A 17,743-nucleotide genomic window follows, 5' to 3' on the forward strand; every position below is an offset into this window, starting at 1 on the left:
AACTTTTCAGATTGTCTGTGTCAATTATATCCTACTAGTTTAAGGTTTGTATTCTCTTGTACAAAAGCCTTGTACATTTGATGTGTTTGTTAAATGTGTCAGTCCACATCCACTAAGCCAGCCAACCTGTTCCATATACTGTTTAAACTTCCTGAGAATAAGAAGTACCCACTGGGTTGCATATGGGAGTCCTCCCTCTATAATGACTCTCATTCTGTACTTTTGAGAGCCATGATAATCTTTGTATCAAGAAGAAAAGAGGCTATAAAAAGACAAAAAGAAAAAATCAGTCTTATTGCCATCTATGACAGGTAGCATCTTTCTCTTCTTAGGAATGTATCTAGCAAAGAAGTGTTTGAGATTCACAAGGAATTACTGGGGCTCTAAGTTAAATCTCACCTTAGGATCCAGCAAGCCAATAAAGTTCAAATCCACTGATTATTGGGAGAATGATCCTGACAGGTTTATTGACCCAGCTAAAGTTCTAGCATAGAAAGGATTCAGCTGTTTTACCCCTTACCCTCCTTGCTCCTGCTGCCCACTCCTGCCTGCCTCCCAGTGGATCCTTGGGATGATGCATACGCAGATGGTAAAAGAGGCTGATATGAGCCCTGGATAGCTTCCCAGTGGGGAGAAATCTAAGGAGTCCCTGTGTCATGCAGAAGAGGGCCCCTCTTGTCTTTACCTAGTTCCCTCCGTGTATGAGTTCTCTCCCCATAAAGTGCTGCCTGCCTTCAAAGCATGTGGTTCTGGCTTCAAATCAGAAATGTCACCACTTAGTAAGTATTATTGAATGTTACTGGACATAGTAGGAACAAGGACAGAAATATTTCTTTGCCAGACTCATTTGGCAAATAACACAATTTATTGAGACCTGTCACAGGAAAGAGGCCAGCAAACAGCCTCCAGGAGGTACTCTTTCTCATGCAGGCTTTTTACCTCCGTTCTCTTGCAGGTGTGTATCCTCTGTTTGGAAGAAATGCTTCCGACCTCTCTGGAGCTGCTCTCCGCATTCATGTGGTTCTTTCCCCACACACTGAGCCCACTTGTGAGCTGGACTCTATGGACTGCAGCAGCCACAGTGAGTCTGAGCAGCTCCCCAGAAAGAGCGTTGAGCTCCAGCTCTCTCCACCATGTGTGCTCCAGACGTCTCCCACCTCCACCCAGGTTCACGGCAACAGCACTGCAGCCGAAGTGTGCCCTGCCCAGGAGGGCCCTCCTAACTTGGATGGGACTTTTGCAGTCAGCATCCTGGTAGAGAGAGCCATGCACCTGAGCTTGAAAGGTATGCTCTACATACTTACCCAAAAGCAAGTGTCCAGTTCCTCAGAGTACTCTCTGTCTTCACAGAGCTTTCAGGTTATGCCAAGACCTACAAGGATGGTTAGTTTTCTTAGTTGATAGTTATATTTGCCAAGCCTAAAGGCTCAAGTAACATGTAAACCTTTCTAAAGTTAAAGCCAACTTTGTTACTTGTATTAACACTGCAGATCATAAATTCCTGCCCAGAAATCCAGGTATCACCCTCCATGCTTCCTGTGCCTTGTCCAATGTCCAGTCTCCAGGGCAAATAAATGGTTCTATTCTTAACCTTCCTACAGCTCTCTTCCTCCTCCTCTGTTCCATCCACTCAGGCCCTCAGTATGCATCCAAGACTGGGTGTTCTTAGCACTGGGTCTGCAAGTCCCCGGGAGAGTCATAAGGAAAACTCAAGAGCTGATCATACTAGTACATACAAAAAATTGTATTAACAGTGATGCCTACAATGCTGACAGCCACAGAAATCACAAGCATCTTGTGTCACTTCGTATCTCAGAATACCACTTTATTCTTACCAGCTCTTAGAACTTATAGGGCTTACAGCTAGGCCTTATCAATAAAATATATACCTTTATATCACAGAGTCCTTCTAAGTTTTAATAGCTACCAGTATAATTGGATTTTGTTATAATCCGATGTGTTTTGCATTACAAATTTTTAAAGAAACACTATTAAATGAAGATGCCCAAACACTTCACCGAACTACAAAGGAGTCTCAGAAAACAGCCTCTTCCCCTGGCTTTGTTCAGCCTTGCATCTCCACTGAGATTTTTCCTTTGCTATCATCTTTCCATTTTAGACCTCTCACTCCAGCTCCACCCCCAAGGTTTAGGTCTGGCATTACTGTGGACCAAAGAGCTGCCTGGCATAGGCTCCCCTGTCTGTTCCCCTTTCTATTACCACAGTGTTGGCCAAATGGTAGTCATTTTCCCCATGTTTTTCTTCTCTGCCAAGTAAGCTCTATCAAGAGTAAAGGCCTTGAATTTGCTTACTCTGCACTCATTCATTTAGCAGCAAGATGAGCAGTAGGGTTTGCTATGCAGTAAGCCATCTTAGTGCCAGGGATAGAGTAGCAAACAAGGCAAACACTCAATGTATTCATCTCAAGTCCCTGACACATGGCTTGAAGAAGAGGAAGGACTTCTGCTCGTAGTTTTAAAGGTTCAACATGGCTGTGTGGCCATAGAGGGCAGAACATGTAGCACAGGCTTTTTTTCAGTTCTTAGCAGAAGATACAAAGAGAATGGGAAAGAGGAGCCTAGAACAACCTACAGTCCTCAAGGACACACCCCATATCATATCCCACCTCCTCCAGTTAGGCCCAACCTCCAAAAATAGTCCCTCCAACCGAGAGCCAGGCACACAGCACATGAGCCTGTGAAAGAGCCTTCATTCTGAAACCCTGACAGCTCTGCCCTGGTTGTTGCTTCTAGTGTTCCCCTCCAATGCCTTTCTCATTCTGCTACCAAGGCTGTATGTCTGGCCAAAAACCTGACCTTGGCTCTCCATCAGTTCAAATACTTGGTTAGTTTTATGTCACTTGCAACCCTGCTAACAGCACACACACTCCTGCCATCCGGCCTCATCAGCTTCATCAGCTTCCTCTCTCACCATGTTCACTCACAGTCAACAGCTTGTGTGGTGCCAGTGCCCTGTCTGTTGAGCCTTGTGCCATTTCTTCTGCTAAAAATGTCTGTCTGTCTGTCTGTCTCTCTCTCTCTCTCTGTGTGTGTGTCTCAAACACACACGTGCGCACACACATTTGTGTGGCTTGCTTCCTTTTCTTAAAAGAATGGGCTAAAGTGACAGCATCACTCTGAGGCCACCCCGCCATCTATTAGCAGTACACCTGCCTCTCTGCACCCAGGCTGGCCTGTACCAGCACCACATTCTCACAAGTCTAGTATCTTGTGCTAAATACTGTCTCTGGTTCTAGTCCTCAGGTCAGTGAGTGTGTTACTTATTCCTGACTCTCATGATGCAGCTAAACAAACCTAACCTCCTGTCGGACTATGAGGCATAGCCTCTCACATTTCTGCCTGAGTGACCAACTTGTAATTCACTTGTTACTTGTCCTCTTGTAACAGCCAGCTCCAGACACATGGGGCAGACCCCTGGCTTTAAGGAGACTTCACTTGCACTCAGGGAGCTGCCCTTGTAGTGATGATCGCTTGTCGTCCCTTCACCCATACACTTGTGTGTGTGCATCAGCTAGATGGGGCTGCAGACTTGCCACTGCTGTCTGGCCTCAGCCCTCCCGACGATGTCATAGGAGGACTAAATACCTGCATAAAGGTGCACTTTGCAGTTCTGCTCAGACATTATTGTATCTATCATGATTCTGGCTCTGAGGTTGTCAATGCCGGCTAATTCCTTTATCACTGACTGTTGGGCTAAAAGCTCCTGAACTATTTCTCCAAAGTCAAAACAGTAGTTTTATTTCAAGATCTCTACAAATAGTAGCTTCAAAAGTAAAGCTTAGGATGGAGCTGGGGCAGTGGCGTGAAACAGAGCAGAGCAGTGTTTGTGTTCTTCTAGAATTAGAATTTTATTATGGGAAATGATTTGATAGCATGTGTCCAGAGGAGAAACATGAGGCCAGGGAGACAGAGTGAAATGCCAGTAGTAGAAAGGTCACTAGTGAGCCAGGCTTGGTGGCATATGTCTGTGGTCACGACACTAAGGAGGCTGAGGCAGGAGGACTGTGAACTTGAGGCCAGCCTGGGCTACTCAGTAGGAAGGGAAGACAAAGGAAATGAGGGGAGGAGGTGTGGCAACATGTCAGACCGAAAGAGTAGCCCAGACAAAGACCAGAGGTAAGAGAGCTAGACAACAGTCCTGCTTACGCATATGAGGCCCCTTCAGCTCTCTCTGATACCCAGGAGCTCCACTTCTTAGCCTGTGAGTCATAGCAAATATGGATTATGCAACTGTAGGAGTCACGGGGCATTGACAGCAATGGAAAGTTTCTAATCATGCAGAGACCAGAAGTTAATTCAGAATCAAGCATTAACAAATCTCAGGTGTTTGTGCTAACTTACAATGCTTGACTTGATAGCATCCTTGGTGCTGGACTCACAGCACACACGTTACACTGCATGTGCAGGCACCACTCAGGGCGACACACACAGCCTGAGACACCTGCCGCTGATTCTAGACTGTTACATGTTACAAGTTACAGTGTCTATACAAAGGGGTTTTTTTGGTTTTTCAAGACAGGGTTTCTCTGTGTAGCCCTGGCTGTCCTGGAACTCACTCTGTAGACCAGGCCGGCCTCGAACTCAGAAATCCACCTGCCTCTGCCTCCCAAGTGCTGGGATTAAAGGCGTGTGCCACCACTGCCGGGCTTACTTTTTTAATTTTGAGATAAGTTCTCACTATGTAGCCTTGGCTGACCTTGAACTCACAGAAACCCATCTGCCTCTGTCTCCCACGTGCTGAGATTTAAAGGCGTAAGCTGTGACACCCAACAATTTAATTGAGAAAAACAAAACCTTCTAATAATTTTTCATCACTGTTCCTCAGCATGTTATCAAATTATTTTATCTCTAAGTGTTAGTAGAATGTTTCCCTTTTTTTCTTAATTGCTGAATTGTAAAGGAAGAAAAGAAGGAAAAAGGAAGAAAGAATCTTTCCATGAGTTTTAGCTTGGAATTAGGACAGAATTTTCCAACATTTTTCTGAAATGTCCCTAAACATGTTTCTGCCATTTTGTAGAGTGTATCTATGCAAAATCAGACTAAATTAACCACATCCTGCAGTATCAAATATTCAACCAAGATTTAATGCTTTATGTAAAAATAAACAAGCACCTCCATCTCACTAGTATACATACTGCTTTTATCTTTTATGGACAGTAAATTTATGTGTATTTAAAATTTTATTTTTAAATGAATTTTTTATAATTTGCTCTGAGTAAATGTTGATTTCTATGGATGTTTTAAATTGATAGACCTGCCCACTGAAGTCACATATAAATTTCTTCAGTTAAAAAATGGTCCCAAGTAGTTTAAGATGTTCTGCCCTAAAATACAATCACCCCCACTGTATTTTCTTTCAGGGAGCCCCTTGACAGATCGGAAAGTATCTGTACCCAGTTGCTGTGTATCCTTTGCCACAGCCACTGAGCCATCTCCTGTCTATACCCCCGTGGTTGAAAACACGGATTCCCCTATCTGGAATTTTCACCAGCAGTCAAGGTTTGTATTTTCTTTTCTTATCTTTCTTCCTTTCTTTCTTTCTTTCTTTTTTTTTTTTTTTTTTTTTTTTTTTTTTTTTTTTGGTTTTTTGGTTTTTTAAGACAGGGTTTCTCTGTATAGCCCTGGCTGTCCTGGAACTCACTCTGTAGACCAGGCTGGCCTCGAACTCAGAAATCCGCCTGCCTCTGCCTCCCAAGTGCTGGGATTAAAGGCACGCACACTCAGACACGCACACTCAGACACATACCATGGCAAGTGTATGGAGGTCATAGGACAAATTTTCAGAGTTGGTTCAGTCCTCCCCTTGGGATTACTAGGGAAAGTTGAGTTGTCAGGCTTGGTGGCAAGTGCATTTACTTGCTAAGCTATCTTGCTTACCTTATTTCTGAGTTTGTAGTTCTAATTATTGCTCCAAAAAATAATAAGAGGCAAACATATGCCTTGCTCTGTTGGATACATTGGCAATAAAGATGAATAAAATAAAATAAAATTCTGTCTACTGTTAAGTTGTGGTCATCCTGGGAAGAAACACAAACATTAAAGGTTATCTTCAAGTGTGGCAGTGATGGAAAAGAAGTAAGTTGGATGCTGGTAGTAAGATGGCTCAGGGAAAAAAGGTTATGTAGGCCAATCTGGAAGTCAGAGTGTGCTTCATAAATAAAACTCCTTGGCTAAATATAGAATGCTATATACATCAGTTATGTAGATGAAGAAGTCAGGGATATGGGCAGTATTCCAGACAGAGTTAATCACAGTAAAGGAAAAGACCTTTCTTTAGTGCAGGGAAAGAACTTGGTCTTTGTAACCAGAGAAACTCGGCATCAAGACACATCCCTGACATACTAGCTATGTGAATCACTAAGTTACCTGGTATCTCCAGACATCTGATTCTTCATCTTGAGACGGATATGATCTTATAGGTCACTGTAAAAATCTAAATTAGGTGAGGTTTTTTTGAAGATTGCTTAACCAATTTTAATAACAGACATAAAGCTCAGAAGGTTGATATAATCATTATATAAAATACTGTCTTTTAAAATATAAAGTTGCCAGTCTTCATGCATGGTGTATCCCTTTAACCCTAGCAGTCAGGAAGCAAAGGCACATGTAACGCTATGCATTTGAGGTCAGCCTGGTATATACAGCAACTTCTAGGCCAGCCAGAAATACATAGTAAGACTGTCTAAACACACATACACACACACTCTCACACTCACTCACACACTGAGGTGGGGGGGTGCTGTTTTCCATTGACTGTAAGGGGTTTTTTTTCTTCTCGTATCATTTGATGAAAGGAAATCATCATTTATATTCAGGCTTATTATACAAGATTTTATAAGTATTATAAATGTTTACCTTTCATTGACTTCAGGGTTTACATTGTAGCCAAATTTTACATCCAATTAATCTGTCAAATCTTATCATACCCACTGAAGGGATGCCACTCTGGATTCTAAGGCATTGATTTCTTCCTTCGAAGTTTTCTTTGCTTCTTCTAATATTCTTTGGGTTTCTCCTTGAGAATGTCTAATGAAAACATCTCACCTGCTGATCTAAGTTCTATACTGTAGAAGGTTCCTATAGCTAACTCGTGGTGATTGATGTTTTATCTAACAGGTTATCAAAAGAGCTGCTTCTGGACCGACATCAAACCCTGGTCTTCAAAGTGTGGCATAAAGGAGGTATGAGCCCGATTCTGTGATTTTTTTTTTCTTTTCCAGCTAAGCAAAGCCATGGTATCTGGAAGAGGAGAACCATACAGAAGACTACATCATTTATTCTCTTGTGGAATTTAAATACTTAGGAACCTGTTTTGGGGCGGGGAGGACTACATGCTTAATGTAGGAATCTAGTTATATTTGAGCCTTTCCAGTCATATCCGTCTTTAACTATAATTTACAGGACACATATAAGTTGTTTCCCTCCACTTTGTTTGATGTTAGGCCTTCTGTTGGTCTGGTTTGTCAAGCAAGGCCAGTAGTGTAGAGGCCAGGGTCTGATCCTTCCTTGTTTTAAAAGCTTCCCTAAGGGAGTGCTGATATCATGGTCCTTGAGCCTACCTTTACTTAGCTACTATGGGTTTTATTTTTTTCTTTTTTTTTTTCGAGACAGGGTTTCTCTGTGTAGCCCTGGCTGTCCTGGAACTCACTCTGTAGACCAGGCTGGCCTCAAACTCAGAAATCCACCTGCCTCTGCCTCCCAAGTGCTGGGATTAAAGGCGTGCGCCACCTTGGGGTTTTTTGATTGATTGCAGTGATTGCCTCACTGTAATTGGCTGGGGTTTTTTGATTGATTGCAGTGATTGCCTCACTGTAATTGGTCTGTTCTTGAACTCACTACCCTCTTGTGTCCAACTCCCAAGTGCTGGTATTACAGGTATGTGCCACCTCTTAAGAGGCATAACCCGGGGCTGATGAGCTGGCTCAGTAGGTAAAGTTGCCGTAAGACCTAACAACTCACATGGTGGAAGAAGAGACCCAGTTCCCACAAATTATGCTTGCTTTCTCTCCGCATGCAAGCTGTGACACATGCCTCCCCACCCTCAAAACATATAAATATAACTTGTAAAATGTCAAGAAAATAAAAAGAGCAGTGCTAGGGGCATTGATTCTAAAGCCAGGCTCGATACAAACATCAGTTCTGCCTCTTACTGTTGCAGTGTGATCTCGGACAATGACTTGACTTGTGTCTGTAAAGTAGGAATAACAGTAGTACATCCATCTCTTAAGGTTTACAGAGATGTAAATAAAGTCCAGACAGTAAATGTGCTGTTGGTTCTCTTGTACCTGTGTAGTGAATGGCAGTGTGCTATATATAAGCTTAACAAACATCTCTAATCCGCAAGATAAAAATATAGTCTGTCTTTATAAATAAAACTGGGGCCATGGCTCAGTCATGAAAGTGCTGTGCAAGTATGAGAGCCTGACTTTGGTTCCCCAGCACTGACACAGAAGCCGCTCGTAGTATTGGAGAGGAGGAAATGGCGTGGCCCTGCCAGCCTAGCCAAATTGGTGGGCTAGGTCTCAAAAAGTCATTGAGGACGACGCTAGCCTCAATCTCTGGCCTACACAGACACTGGAGGAGGGGAAGGGAGGGAGAAAAGGAGTGCTGAAACACAAATTGGTAGAGGCAGGATTTGAACACAGTTCTGACTGACTGTATAGCTATCGCTGTGCATTCTTTCTTATGCAAGTTGGATGTCTCAGATAAATAAGATGACCAGGACACGCTGTCTTCTCACAGCATAGTAAATTTAGCCTCATTAAATCATCCCTGGAAATTCAGCTCCTTAAAGAATCTGCTAGCTCCTGGTTTCCGAACATTCGGTTGTTTGGAGTCATCCACAGACACACAGTACTTTGTCTGCCAGTGTTGAGTTTCAGTATTGACTCCAGGCCCAAAGAAGAACAGGAGTGCCTGGGCCGTGAAGGACACTGGCCAGCCTTTTCCTGGGCTGTGTAAGGGCTGCTCTGATTCTGGTGTTGAGGATGAGTGCAGAGCTACCTCACCGTGCTCATTCACCAGCCTCATGGGTGTGGAGGACTGGTCAGAAGCCAGTTTCTCTTAGTCTGCGTAAGTAAGACTTACACAGTGTGTTTAACTGGGCTCCAAACTCCCCTCCTTTCTTTCCTCCCTACAGTTCTATAGGAATTGTCTACCAGACCAGGGTTCACCTTAGTACAATGGCAAGAAAGAAGGAGTAAGCTTTGATTTTATGCAGACCTGAGTTCAAATCTTCACTCTTCCATTTGCCAACTGAGTGACCTGAAGTAGACCATTGTGCCTGCTTCTGATCTTATACAATTAAGATATAGTTCTTTCCTTTTCAGATTGTATGAAGATTAAAAATAATATCTGTAAATTACTTGGTACATAAGTGCTACTCAGTAAATGGGGCCACTTTCATTATGTTGCTACTGTGCTAGGACTACTGGGTATGGAGAATAAAATCCAGTCCCCATCCTCAGGGCCCTAGTGGGATCTATAACAGGCGGCTAAGGTCCATCTAACTGTCTTCAGCATGTAGAAGTAGCTCTCCCTCCCTAAGCTCTGCCCACACAGACCCAGCAGATGGGCCACAGGAAGCCCCCAGAGCACACCATTCTGTGGTCAGCAAGTACTTGATTTCCTTCCCTGCCAGTCACTGTGCTAAGTGACAAGGATACGAAAGTAAAAGAGGGCAGGTGACCCCTGTCTTCACAAAGCCTGCAGCTATGGGGGACACAAGAAATGCAGTATAGCATGCTTGGACAAGTATAGGGCATGCAGGAAGGGGACCTTTAACCCAAACTTAGATACTAAAGTGGCTTCCTGGGCCACCCCTCAGCTAAAGCTGGATCAGAGGGACAGCAAACAGTATTCCATGCTGTTGTCTTTCTTTTATACCTGACTTAGTCAGTTCTTAATTAACTATGATACATATGTAAACCTTAGAAAATGTGAGAGATACAGGCAACTATAAATAAGAAAGTAAAAGTTAAAAAAAAGAAAATACGGGCTGGAGAGATGGCTCAGCGGTTAAGAGCACTGATTGTTCTTCCAGAGGTCCGGAGTTCAAATCCCAGCAACCACATGGATGGTGGCTTACAACCATCTGTAATGAGATCTGATGCCCTTTTCTGGTGTGTCTGAAGACAGCTACAGTATACTTACATACAATAAATAAATAAATCTTTAAAAAAAAAAAATTACAAGTTTTTGAAATTGCTTAATTTCAAGATGACCCCTCGTGTGTATGTCTGCGTGCACACACACAAACTCCTGAGAAAAATCAGAAGCACGCTAAGTCTGTGGTAAGTAGTGTATGGGTTTATATCAAGAATACAAAGCACACCTCTGCCAGCCTTCTCTGATGTGCCAAATCAGAGGGCCTGAGATGTAGCTTAGTTTGTAGAATGCTTACTGAACATGTCTGAAGTCCTGGGTTCAGTTCCCAGTGCACATAAATATAGCATAGTGACACAATTGTATTCCAGCACATACCTGTATTCTAGCCTCAGGAGATACAGGCAGCAAGATCAGAAGTTCAAGGTTACCCTTGACTATATAGCAAATTCAAGACCAGCCTGGGATACATGAAAATTTGTCTCGAAAAAGGAAATGGGAAGCCAGGCAGTGATGGCACGTGCCTTTAATCCCAGCGCTTGGGAGGCAGAGGCAGGGGGATTTCTGAGTTCAAGGCCAGCCTGGTCTACAGAGTGAGTTCCAAGATACCCAGGACTACACAGAGAAACCCTGTCTCGGTAAAAGAAAGAAAAAAAAAAAAAAGGAAATGGGGTCCAGGTTAACCACAGCACAGAAAATGACTTCTAACAGGCTCTGGCTCCTGGCCTCATTGCCAATCTTGTTCAGCAGTTCCAGTCATATAAAACAGTGTGTAGCCTCTAACTTAACCGGAGGACACACCCAGCCATGCTACCCAGCTCTTTTCTTCCTCCACAGATGAAGAGAGGGTGGTTGGCTTTGCCTCGGTGGACCTCTCCCCACTACTGTCTGGCTTTCAGTTTATCTGTGGCTGGTACAATATTACAGACTTCAGTGGAGAGTGCCAAGGGCAAATCAAAGTTGCTATTTCACCTATGGAGAGTCTGGTGCACTTAAAAGAAGAAAGACAAGCAAGACGTGGGATAGAGACTCCAGGATCACTGGTAGGTTTTCTTGTTTCCACCTAGTTGAAGATTCTCCTATTAGAAGATCCATCACACTGTTTGGTACTTTGATTATAGCCCATGTTTCATTCAAACAACAACCTCCTGGCTTGGTGGGATCCTGGGGGCAGGGGGTGAGGGAGAGGGAAGTTTTCCAGACTGCCTAGCGAGGGGAACTCTACTGCTATAATAGGTCTTGTTCATGTTTGCCTGGGCTCAGTCCCCAATGCACATAAATACAGCATGGAATCAGTGGGTATCAAGTGAGTGAGTGTGTGAGGAAATGACCTGTGAACTCTTCTTCAGTAGACCCTTTGTAAGAAGTCTCCTCATCAGGTCAGCTAGTTATCCTGACGTGTAAATAGAAAACCCTGTCCAGCCTAGGACCTGAAAGAGTAAAAACATGAATATGAGAAAAGCAACTTACAGGTAGTCTGAGGGCATGGTATATGAAATAAGAATGATACCAGTATGTACTTCACGGGTGATTATCACATTTAATAGGCAGTGTATATTGCTCATAACAGTTTTCATGTTTTGTTCTGATTGGCTTAGTGGTAACCAGTGCACCATTTTTCTCATTGCTGCTCCAGATCCCATTGTTCAGCCCCTTTTCCTTCCCTGCCTCTACTATATGCGATGCACTCCCTGGGCCCACTGCAAGACACATCCAAGGCCAGCTTGCTCACACTTCTCCAAAGGACGATGATTTCTCCTCTCCTGCAAGGTAATGGTTGATGGGAAGAGGTGAGGTCAAAGAAAGGATGCATGCGGACTGTCTGGTCATTTCTCTTTCCTTCATTAGAAGAAGAAACTGGAGAGAGGAGGAAAAAAAATCATACATAGACACACTGACTTTCAAGAAGTCAGTGTGAAAACAACTTTGTAAGATATAAACTAGAGTGTTTTTACTACCGTTTAAAAAAGAAACACTCGGGGGCTGGAGAGATGGCTCAGTGGTTAAGAGCACTGACTGCTCTTCCAAAGGTCCTGAGTTCAAATCCCAGCAACCACATGGTGGCTCACAACCATCTGTAATGAGATCTGATGCCCTCTTCTGGCATGTCTGAAGACAGCTACAGTGTACTCACATACGTTAAATAAAATAAATAAATCTTTAAAAAATGTTTAAAAAAAAAGAAACACTTCTCTTTTCCTGAGATTCCCTTTAGCCTTTTATGGAAATTATATCATCTCCACCCATCCCTTCCCCACAAAGAAAAAAAGCTACGTGTCAGGTTTTGTTTAAAAACCAGGGCTGTAGCTCAGTTGGTAGAGTGTATATGCAGGACCTGAGTTCAATCCTTAACACCATGTAAAACAGCAATGGTGTTGCACACCTGTGATCCCAGCACAGGGTTGTGGAAGCAGGACCATCTTCTCGCTATATTTCAACCTAGGATATATGAGACCCTGCATAAAAAAATTTGAAATAAATTTTAAAAATCCAAAGCCACATACATGATTGGCTCATTCTGTTCACCAACCAGCCATGAACAGCACGTACGTATGGGTCTGGACTAGAGTTTGTCCCATTCTGTTAGAGAACAGGGCCCAAGGTAAGATTGTTCTTTCTCCCTCATTCCCCTTCAGGCCTTGGTGCCACTTCTTTCTCTCACCTCAGCAAAGAGGCAAAAAAAGTCTCTCACAGGACACCCGCTTTTTTTTTTGTTTTGGTTTTTGGTTTTTCGAGACAGGGTTTCTCTGTATAGCCCTGGCTGTCCTGGAACTCACTCTGTTAGACCAGGCTGGCCTCGAACTCAGAAATCTGCCTGCCTCTGCCTCCCAAGTGCTGGGATTAAAGGCGTGTGCCACCACTGCCTGGCTATTTCTATTTTCATTTACTTTTGCTAACAATCCTTGAGGTGATATATTGCTTTCATTGAATAAATAAGAAAGCTAAGGCTCAGAGAACCAAAGTCAGGGCTGGAGAACCGACTCAGTAGTTTGAGCACTGCACTGCTGCTCCAGGTTACAGGTTCAGTTCCCAGCCACCACATGATGGCTCACAGCCATCTATAACTCCTATCCTAGCAGATCCCACACCCCTCTTCTGGACTCCAAGGGCATAAGCACCTTGTGACATACATGCAGGCAAAACATCTACACATATAAAATAAATAAAAGAAAAAAAGAAACAGTAATTAGCATAAATCATCTGCTAGTCCAGGCTACAGCTAGGCTGGGACTCAAACTTCAAACACACTTCATGTCCTCCTGTCCCTGGAAGAAGGCAGGTTCAGAAACAACTGAAGAAAATTAGGGAGGGACTAGAGCCCAACTTAGAATGGATGGTTGGATCAGAATAAGGACAAGCCAGTATAGCCTTTCTGAAGTAACTAGGACATTCTTATGTGGATAGAAAGCAAATCACTAAATTCTTAGCTTTAAAATTACTAAATACTGGTCACTCAGAAACAAGACTCCCAGGGCTGGAGAGATGGCTCAGCGGTTAAGAGCACTGACTCCTCTTCTGAAGGTCCTGAGATCAAAACCCAGCAACCACATGGTAGCTCACAACCATCCATAATGAGATCTGATGCCCTCTTCTAGTACATCTGAAAACAGCTACAATGTACTTACATAAAATAAATAAATAAATCTTTTTTTAAAAAAAGGCCAGGCAGTGATGGTGCACACCTTTAATCCCAGCACTTGGGAGGCAGAAGCAGGTGGATTTCTGAGTTCGAGGCCAGCCTAGTATACAGAGTGAGTTCCAGGACAGCCAAAAAAACCCTGTCTCAAAAAAAAAAAAATAGAAAAGGAAATAGAAATAAACTCATTTTAATACACTTTGTGTATGTCAGCTGATTGTTTTCACAGCATTCTTAAACAAGAGGCTTAACTCCTAGTAATACACAGCAAATCCCTGAAGCAGCCTATTATAACTGAAAACTAAACAACTCAGATACCCATCAACAGATGGTAACAGATGTCCAAATTGTGGTATGATCATAAGATAGAATGTAGCACAAAAAGTAGTATATTATAAAGATAAAAACTGGATCTCAAAATAGTTATGCTGAGAATAAAAGTTAGAATAAAAGAATATACTGTAAAAATTCCATTTATACAAAATTCTAGAAAATGCACACTGACCTGTAGTGGCAGAAAGCAAATTAGTGGCGGCCTAGCAGTAAGGTGGGAGGCATAAGGAGTCTCAAGGGGAAGAATCTTAAGGTGAGATAGAATATTACCTTGTGAGACTTTTCTTAATGTAGGCATATATCAGAACTCATCAGATTACGCAACTTAAATATATTAAGTATTTTGTTTGGTTGGTTACATCATAGTAAAACAGTGGTTCTTAAACATTCCTACTTAGGAACTCTTTTGTACTATTAAAAATGACGACCCAAGCCAGGCATGGTGCTCATGCCTTAATCCCAGCACTAGGACGGTAGAGGCAGGCAAAGTCTCTGTAAGTTTGAGCAATTTGGCATACATAGTGAGTTCAAGCAGCTGAGCTCACAAATAGTAATAATCTAATCCCATGTTCATGAATTCATGAATTTAACATTTTTAAGATTATGGTACTTCTAAAATTCTTATATAGGTTTAACATAATATCAGAATCCCTGTTGGTTTCTTTCTAGAAATGAATAAACTGATGCTAAAATTCATATGGAAATTCAAGAAATGCAGAATAGACAAAACAACCTTTTAATAGAAGAAAGTTCCCAATTCCACAATGCTACAGTCAGCAAAACATAGCACAGGCTAGAAATACACATCAATGAAATAAAATTAATATTCCAGAGGTAAATTATGGCATCTGAATTTTAGCAGGTGTGCCAAGACAGTTTCATGGGGAAAGAACAGGCTTCTAAACAGAACTGCAACAGCTTGACATCCCAGCACGGGCCGGGCTTAAGCCCCTCCTAGTGCCATGCACACAACAGCCCACATTGGAGTTAACATAGTAGCAAAACAAGAAACTCTTCAAAGAAAAGGATCAGTGTAAATTTTTGTGAATTATTGATTCCCTAAATATGACAACAAAGGCACAGGCAGCAAAAGAAAAACTGATTGGTCAGAAGTAAGGACTTGAATGCTGTGAGTGATATCATCAGGAAAGGGAAGGGGCTAGGCAGATGGCTCTACAGGGCAGAGCCACTCGTGGGAGCCCCCAGTTCACCTACCAGCACCCACATCTTAGGGCTTACAGCAGCTTATAACTCCAAGTCCTCAGTGTCCATTGTCATCCTCTGGCCTCCAAGGCACCACACGACACACACACACACACACACACACACACACACACACATACACACACACAGGTAAAATAGATATAATAGAAAAGTAAAAAAGAAACTCATAGAAGAATAACTTCAAAACATAGATCTAATGGGGATTTATAACTAAACCATAAGCAGAACTCTGGAAATAATATGAAGCAAATATCCCATCTGATGTGCTTCTATTAGAAGCACTTATCTTTCTGGGTTTGATCCCCCAACACTGGTAGAAAGGCTTAAATAATAGTATTTTTAAACAAAGTAGCTGGATAGACAGTTTTCCAAAGAAGATATACAAGGGATGATGAAAAGATGCAAACCAAAATGAGCTGTAGCTTCAGACCCACTGCAGTAACTAGGAAATGAGCTGCAGCTCAGACCCACTGCAGTAACTAGGAAATGAGCTGCAGCTCAGACTCACTGCACTAACTGGAAAATGAGGTGCAGCTTCAGACCTACTGCAGTTAAAAAAAAAAAAAGTGTTACATGTATTAGGAAGGAAGAATGTGGAGAGAATGTAAAGTTGTCTAAGTGCAAAACTGTTTAGTAGTTCTTTTAAAGCTTAATATAGGGGCTAGAAAAATGTGTCAGCCGTTAAGGGTAACTGCTACTCTTCCAGAGGACCTGAGCTCAGTTCCTCCTGAGCATCGACAGCCAGTGGCTGACAGCCACTTGTAACTCCAGCTCGAAGGGATCAGACACCTTTGGGTCTCCACATTCATGTGTATGCACACACAAATACTTTTTAAAATTCTGAATACAAATGAATAATTTAAAATGAAATAAAGTACTGATGTATATATTATGACATAAAAGAGACTTAGAAGTATATTGTATGATTCTGTTTGTATGAAATATGAATAGACAAAAAGAAAATAAATGAGGGCTGGGCAGTGGTGGCGCACGCCTTTAATCCCAGCATTTGGGAGGCAGAGGCAGGCAGATTTCTGAGTTCGAGGCCAGCCTGGTCTACAGAGTGAGTTCCAGGACAGCCAGGGATACACAGAGAAACCCTGTCTTGAAAAAACAAAAAAAGGGGCTGGAGAGATGGCTCAGCAGTTAAGAGCACTGACTGTTCTTCTGAAGGTCCTGAGTTCAAATCCCAGCAACTACATGATGGCTCACAACCATCCATAATGAGATCTGATGCCCTCTTCTGTTGTGTCTGAAAATAGCTACAATGTACTTACATATAGTGAATAAATAAATCTTTTAAAAAAAAAGAGAGAGAAAAAGAAAAACCAAAAAAGAAAAGAAAAATGAGTAGTTGCCTCAGCTTAGGGGTTTCGAGAACAAATGGAAATGATTGCTAATGGGTGTAGAGGTTGGTTTTAAGGGTAATAAAATGTTCTAAAACTGATTTTTGAAAAATAGAAGATAACTCTGAATATACTAAAATCGCCAGATTATATATTTTAGTTGGGTTAACTGAATGCTATGTGAATTACACCTCAATAAGGCTGCCTTATCAAAAGAGAAAAGAAAGATTGTTGTGGTCACATTCTTGAGTATCATGCTTAGGAACTAAAGGTTTATTCTACAGATTTAAAAAAAGCAGAGCTAAAAAGGAATGGTAATGGTGAATAGATTAATTCCTGTTGAATTCATAAAGAAGGCACTATATGTGATGTTTAGAAAAGTCACTCCCATTCAAATGTGGAGAATAGAAGGGAGTGGAGTGGGTAAGACTGAAAGCAAGTTTAAGAAACCTGTGTGATACAAGCAAGAGCTAAGCAAGCCAGAACTGGTTGCAGTGGTGGGACAGGTCTGCAGTGTCATTTTAAGAAAATGAATGACTCAGTTGTCACATTGAGAGTTCTCTCCTTGGCTAGGAATTGACTTCACTCCCGATTTCCCCATAACAGAAATGGTACCATAAGAAGCCAGGCCGCACGCCATGAAGAGCATGTGCAGAACATCCGCCGCTTTCATGAATCCCTACAGCACGGGGAGGCAGTCTTGACAAGTGATGAGAAACTGACCACAATGCCTTCATCCTCCCACACCTCCATCTTGACTTCTCTCAGGTGAGAACCTGCAGTGAGAAAAGGCACGGGGACCATTGTGTGTGGCACTGGTGAATAACAATGGCAACATGAAATACCATTGCTGTTAATTGTCTCTTCTCTGGAAGGTCATGTGCAGTGGGGTCTCATGTGCATTAGTTTTGAGTTGGACCTCGGAGCCTCATAGACTTTCTCATGAATGAATCTCTCAGTTGGTGCCTATATTCCTTCAGAAGGCTCTGGTACTGATCAACCTGTAAATCCAGGGACTTTAGCCTGTTCACCAGAACTCACTGATAGTCACCCTCACATCCACAAAGCATCGCATCATC

The 17,743-nt window shown here is 42.4% G+C and overlaps 1 protein-coding gene across 4 annotated transcripts in view; it reads left to right on the top strand.

The window, feature by feature from the left end:
• C2cd3 (C2 domain containing 3 centriole elongation regulator) overlaps positions 1–17,743 on the top strand; it is a 104,673-nt gene that overhangs the window by 64,833 nt on the left and 22,097 nt on the right. For all 4 annotated transcript variants that reach the window (XM_031387526.1, XM_031387527.1, XM_031387529.1 and 1 more), the window contains 6 exons: positions 956–1,285; positions 5,381–5,519; positions 7,137–7,201; positions 10,962–11,167; positions 11,761–11,894; positions 17,271–17,432. In XM_031387526.1, the coding sequence (XP_031243386.1) occupies positions 956–1,285; positions 5,381–5,519; positions 7,137–7,201; positions 10,962–11,167; positions 11,761–11,894; positions 17,271–17,432 (1,036 nt within the window). The remainder of the gene's footprint in view (positions 1–955; positions 1,286–5,380; positions 5,520–7,136; positions 7,202–10,961; positions 11,168–11,760; positions 11,895–17,270; positions 17,433–17,743) is intronic.

The sequence above is a fragment of the Mastomys coucha genome, unplaced genomic scaffold (assembly GCF_008632895.1).
Source record: "Mastomys coucha isolate ucsf_1 unplaced genomic scaffold, UCSF_Mcou_1 pScaffold21, whole genome shotgun sequence".
NCBI classification, from domain to species: Eukaryota; Metazoa; Chordata; class Mammalia; order Rodentia; family Muridae; genus Mastomys; species Mastomys coucha.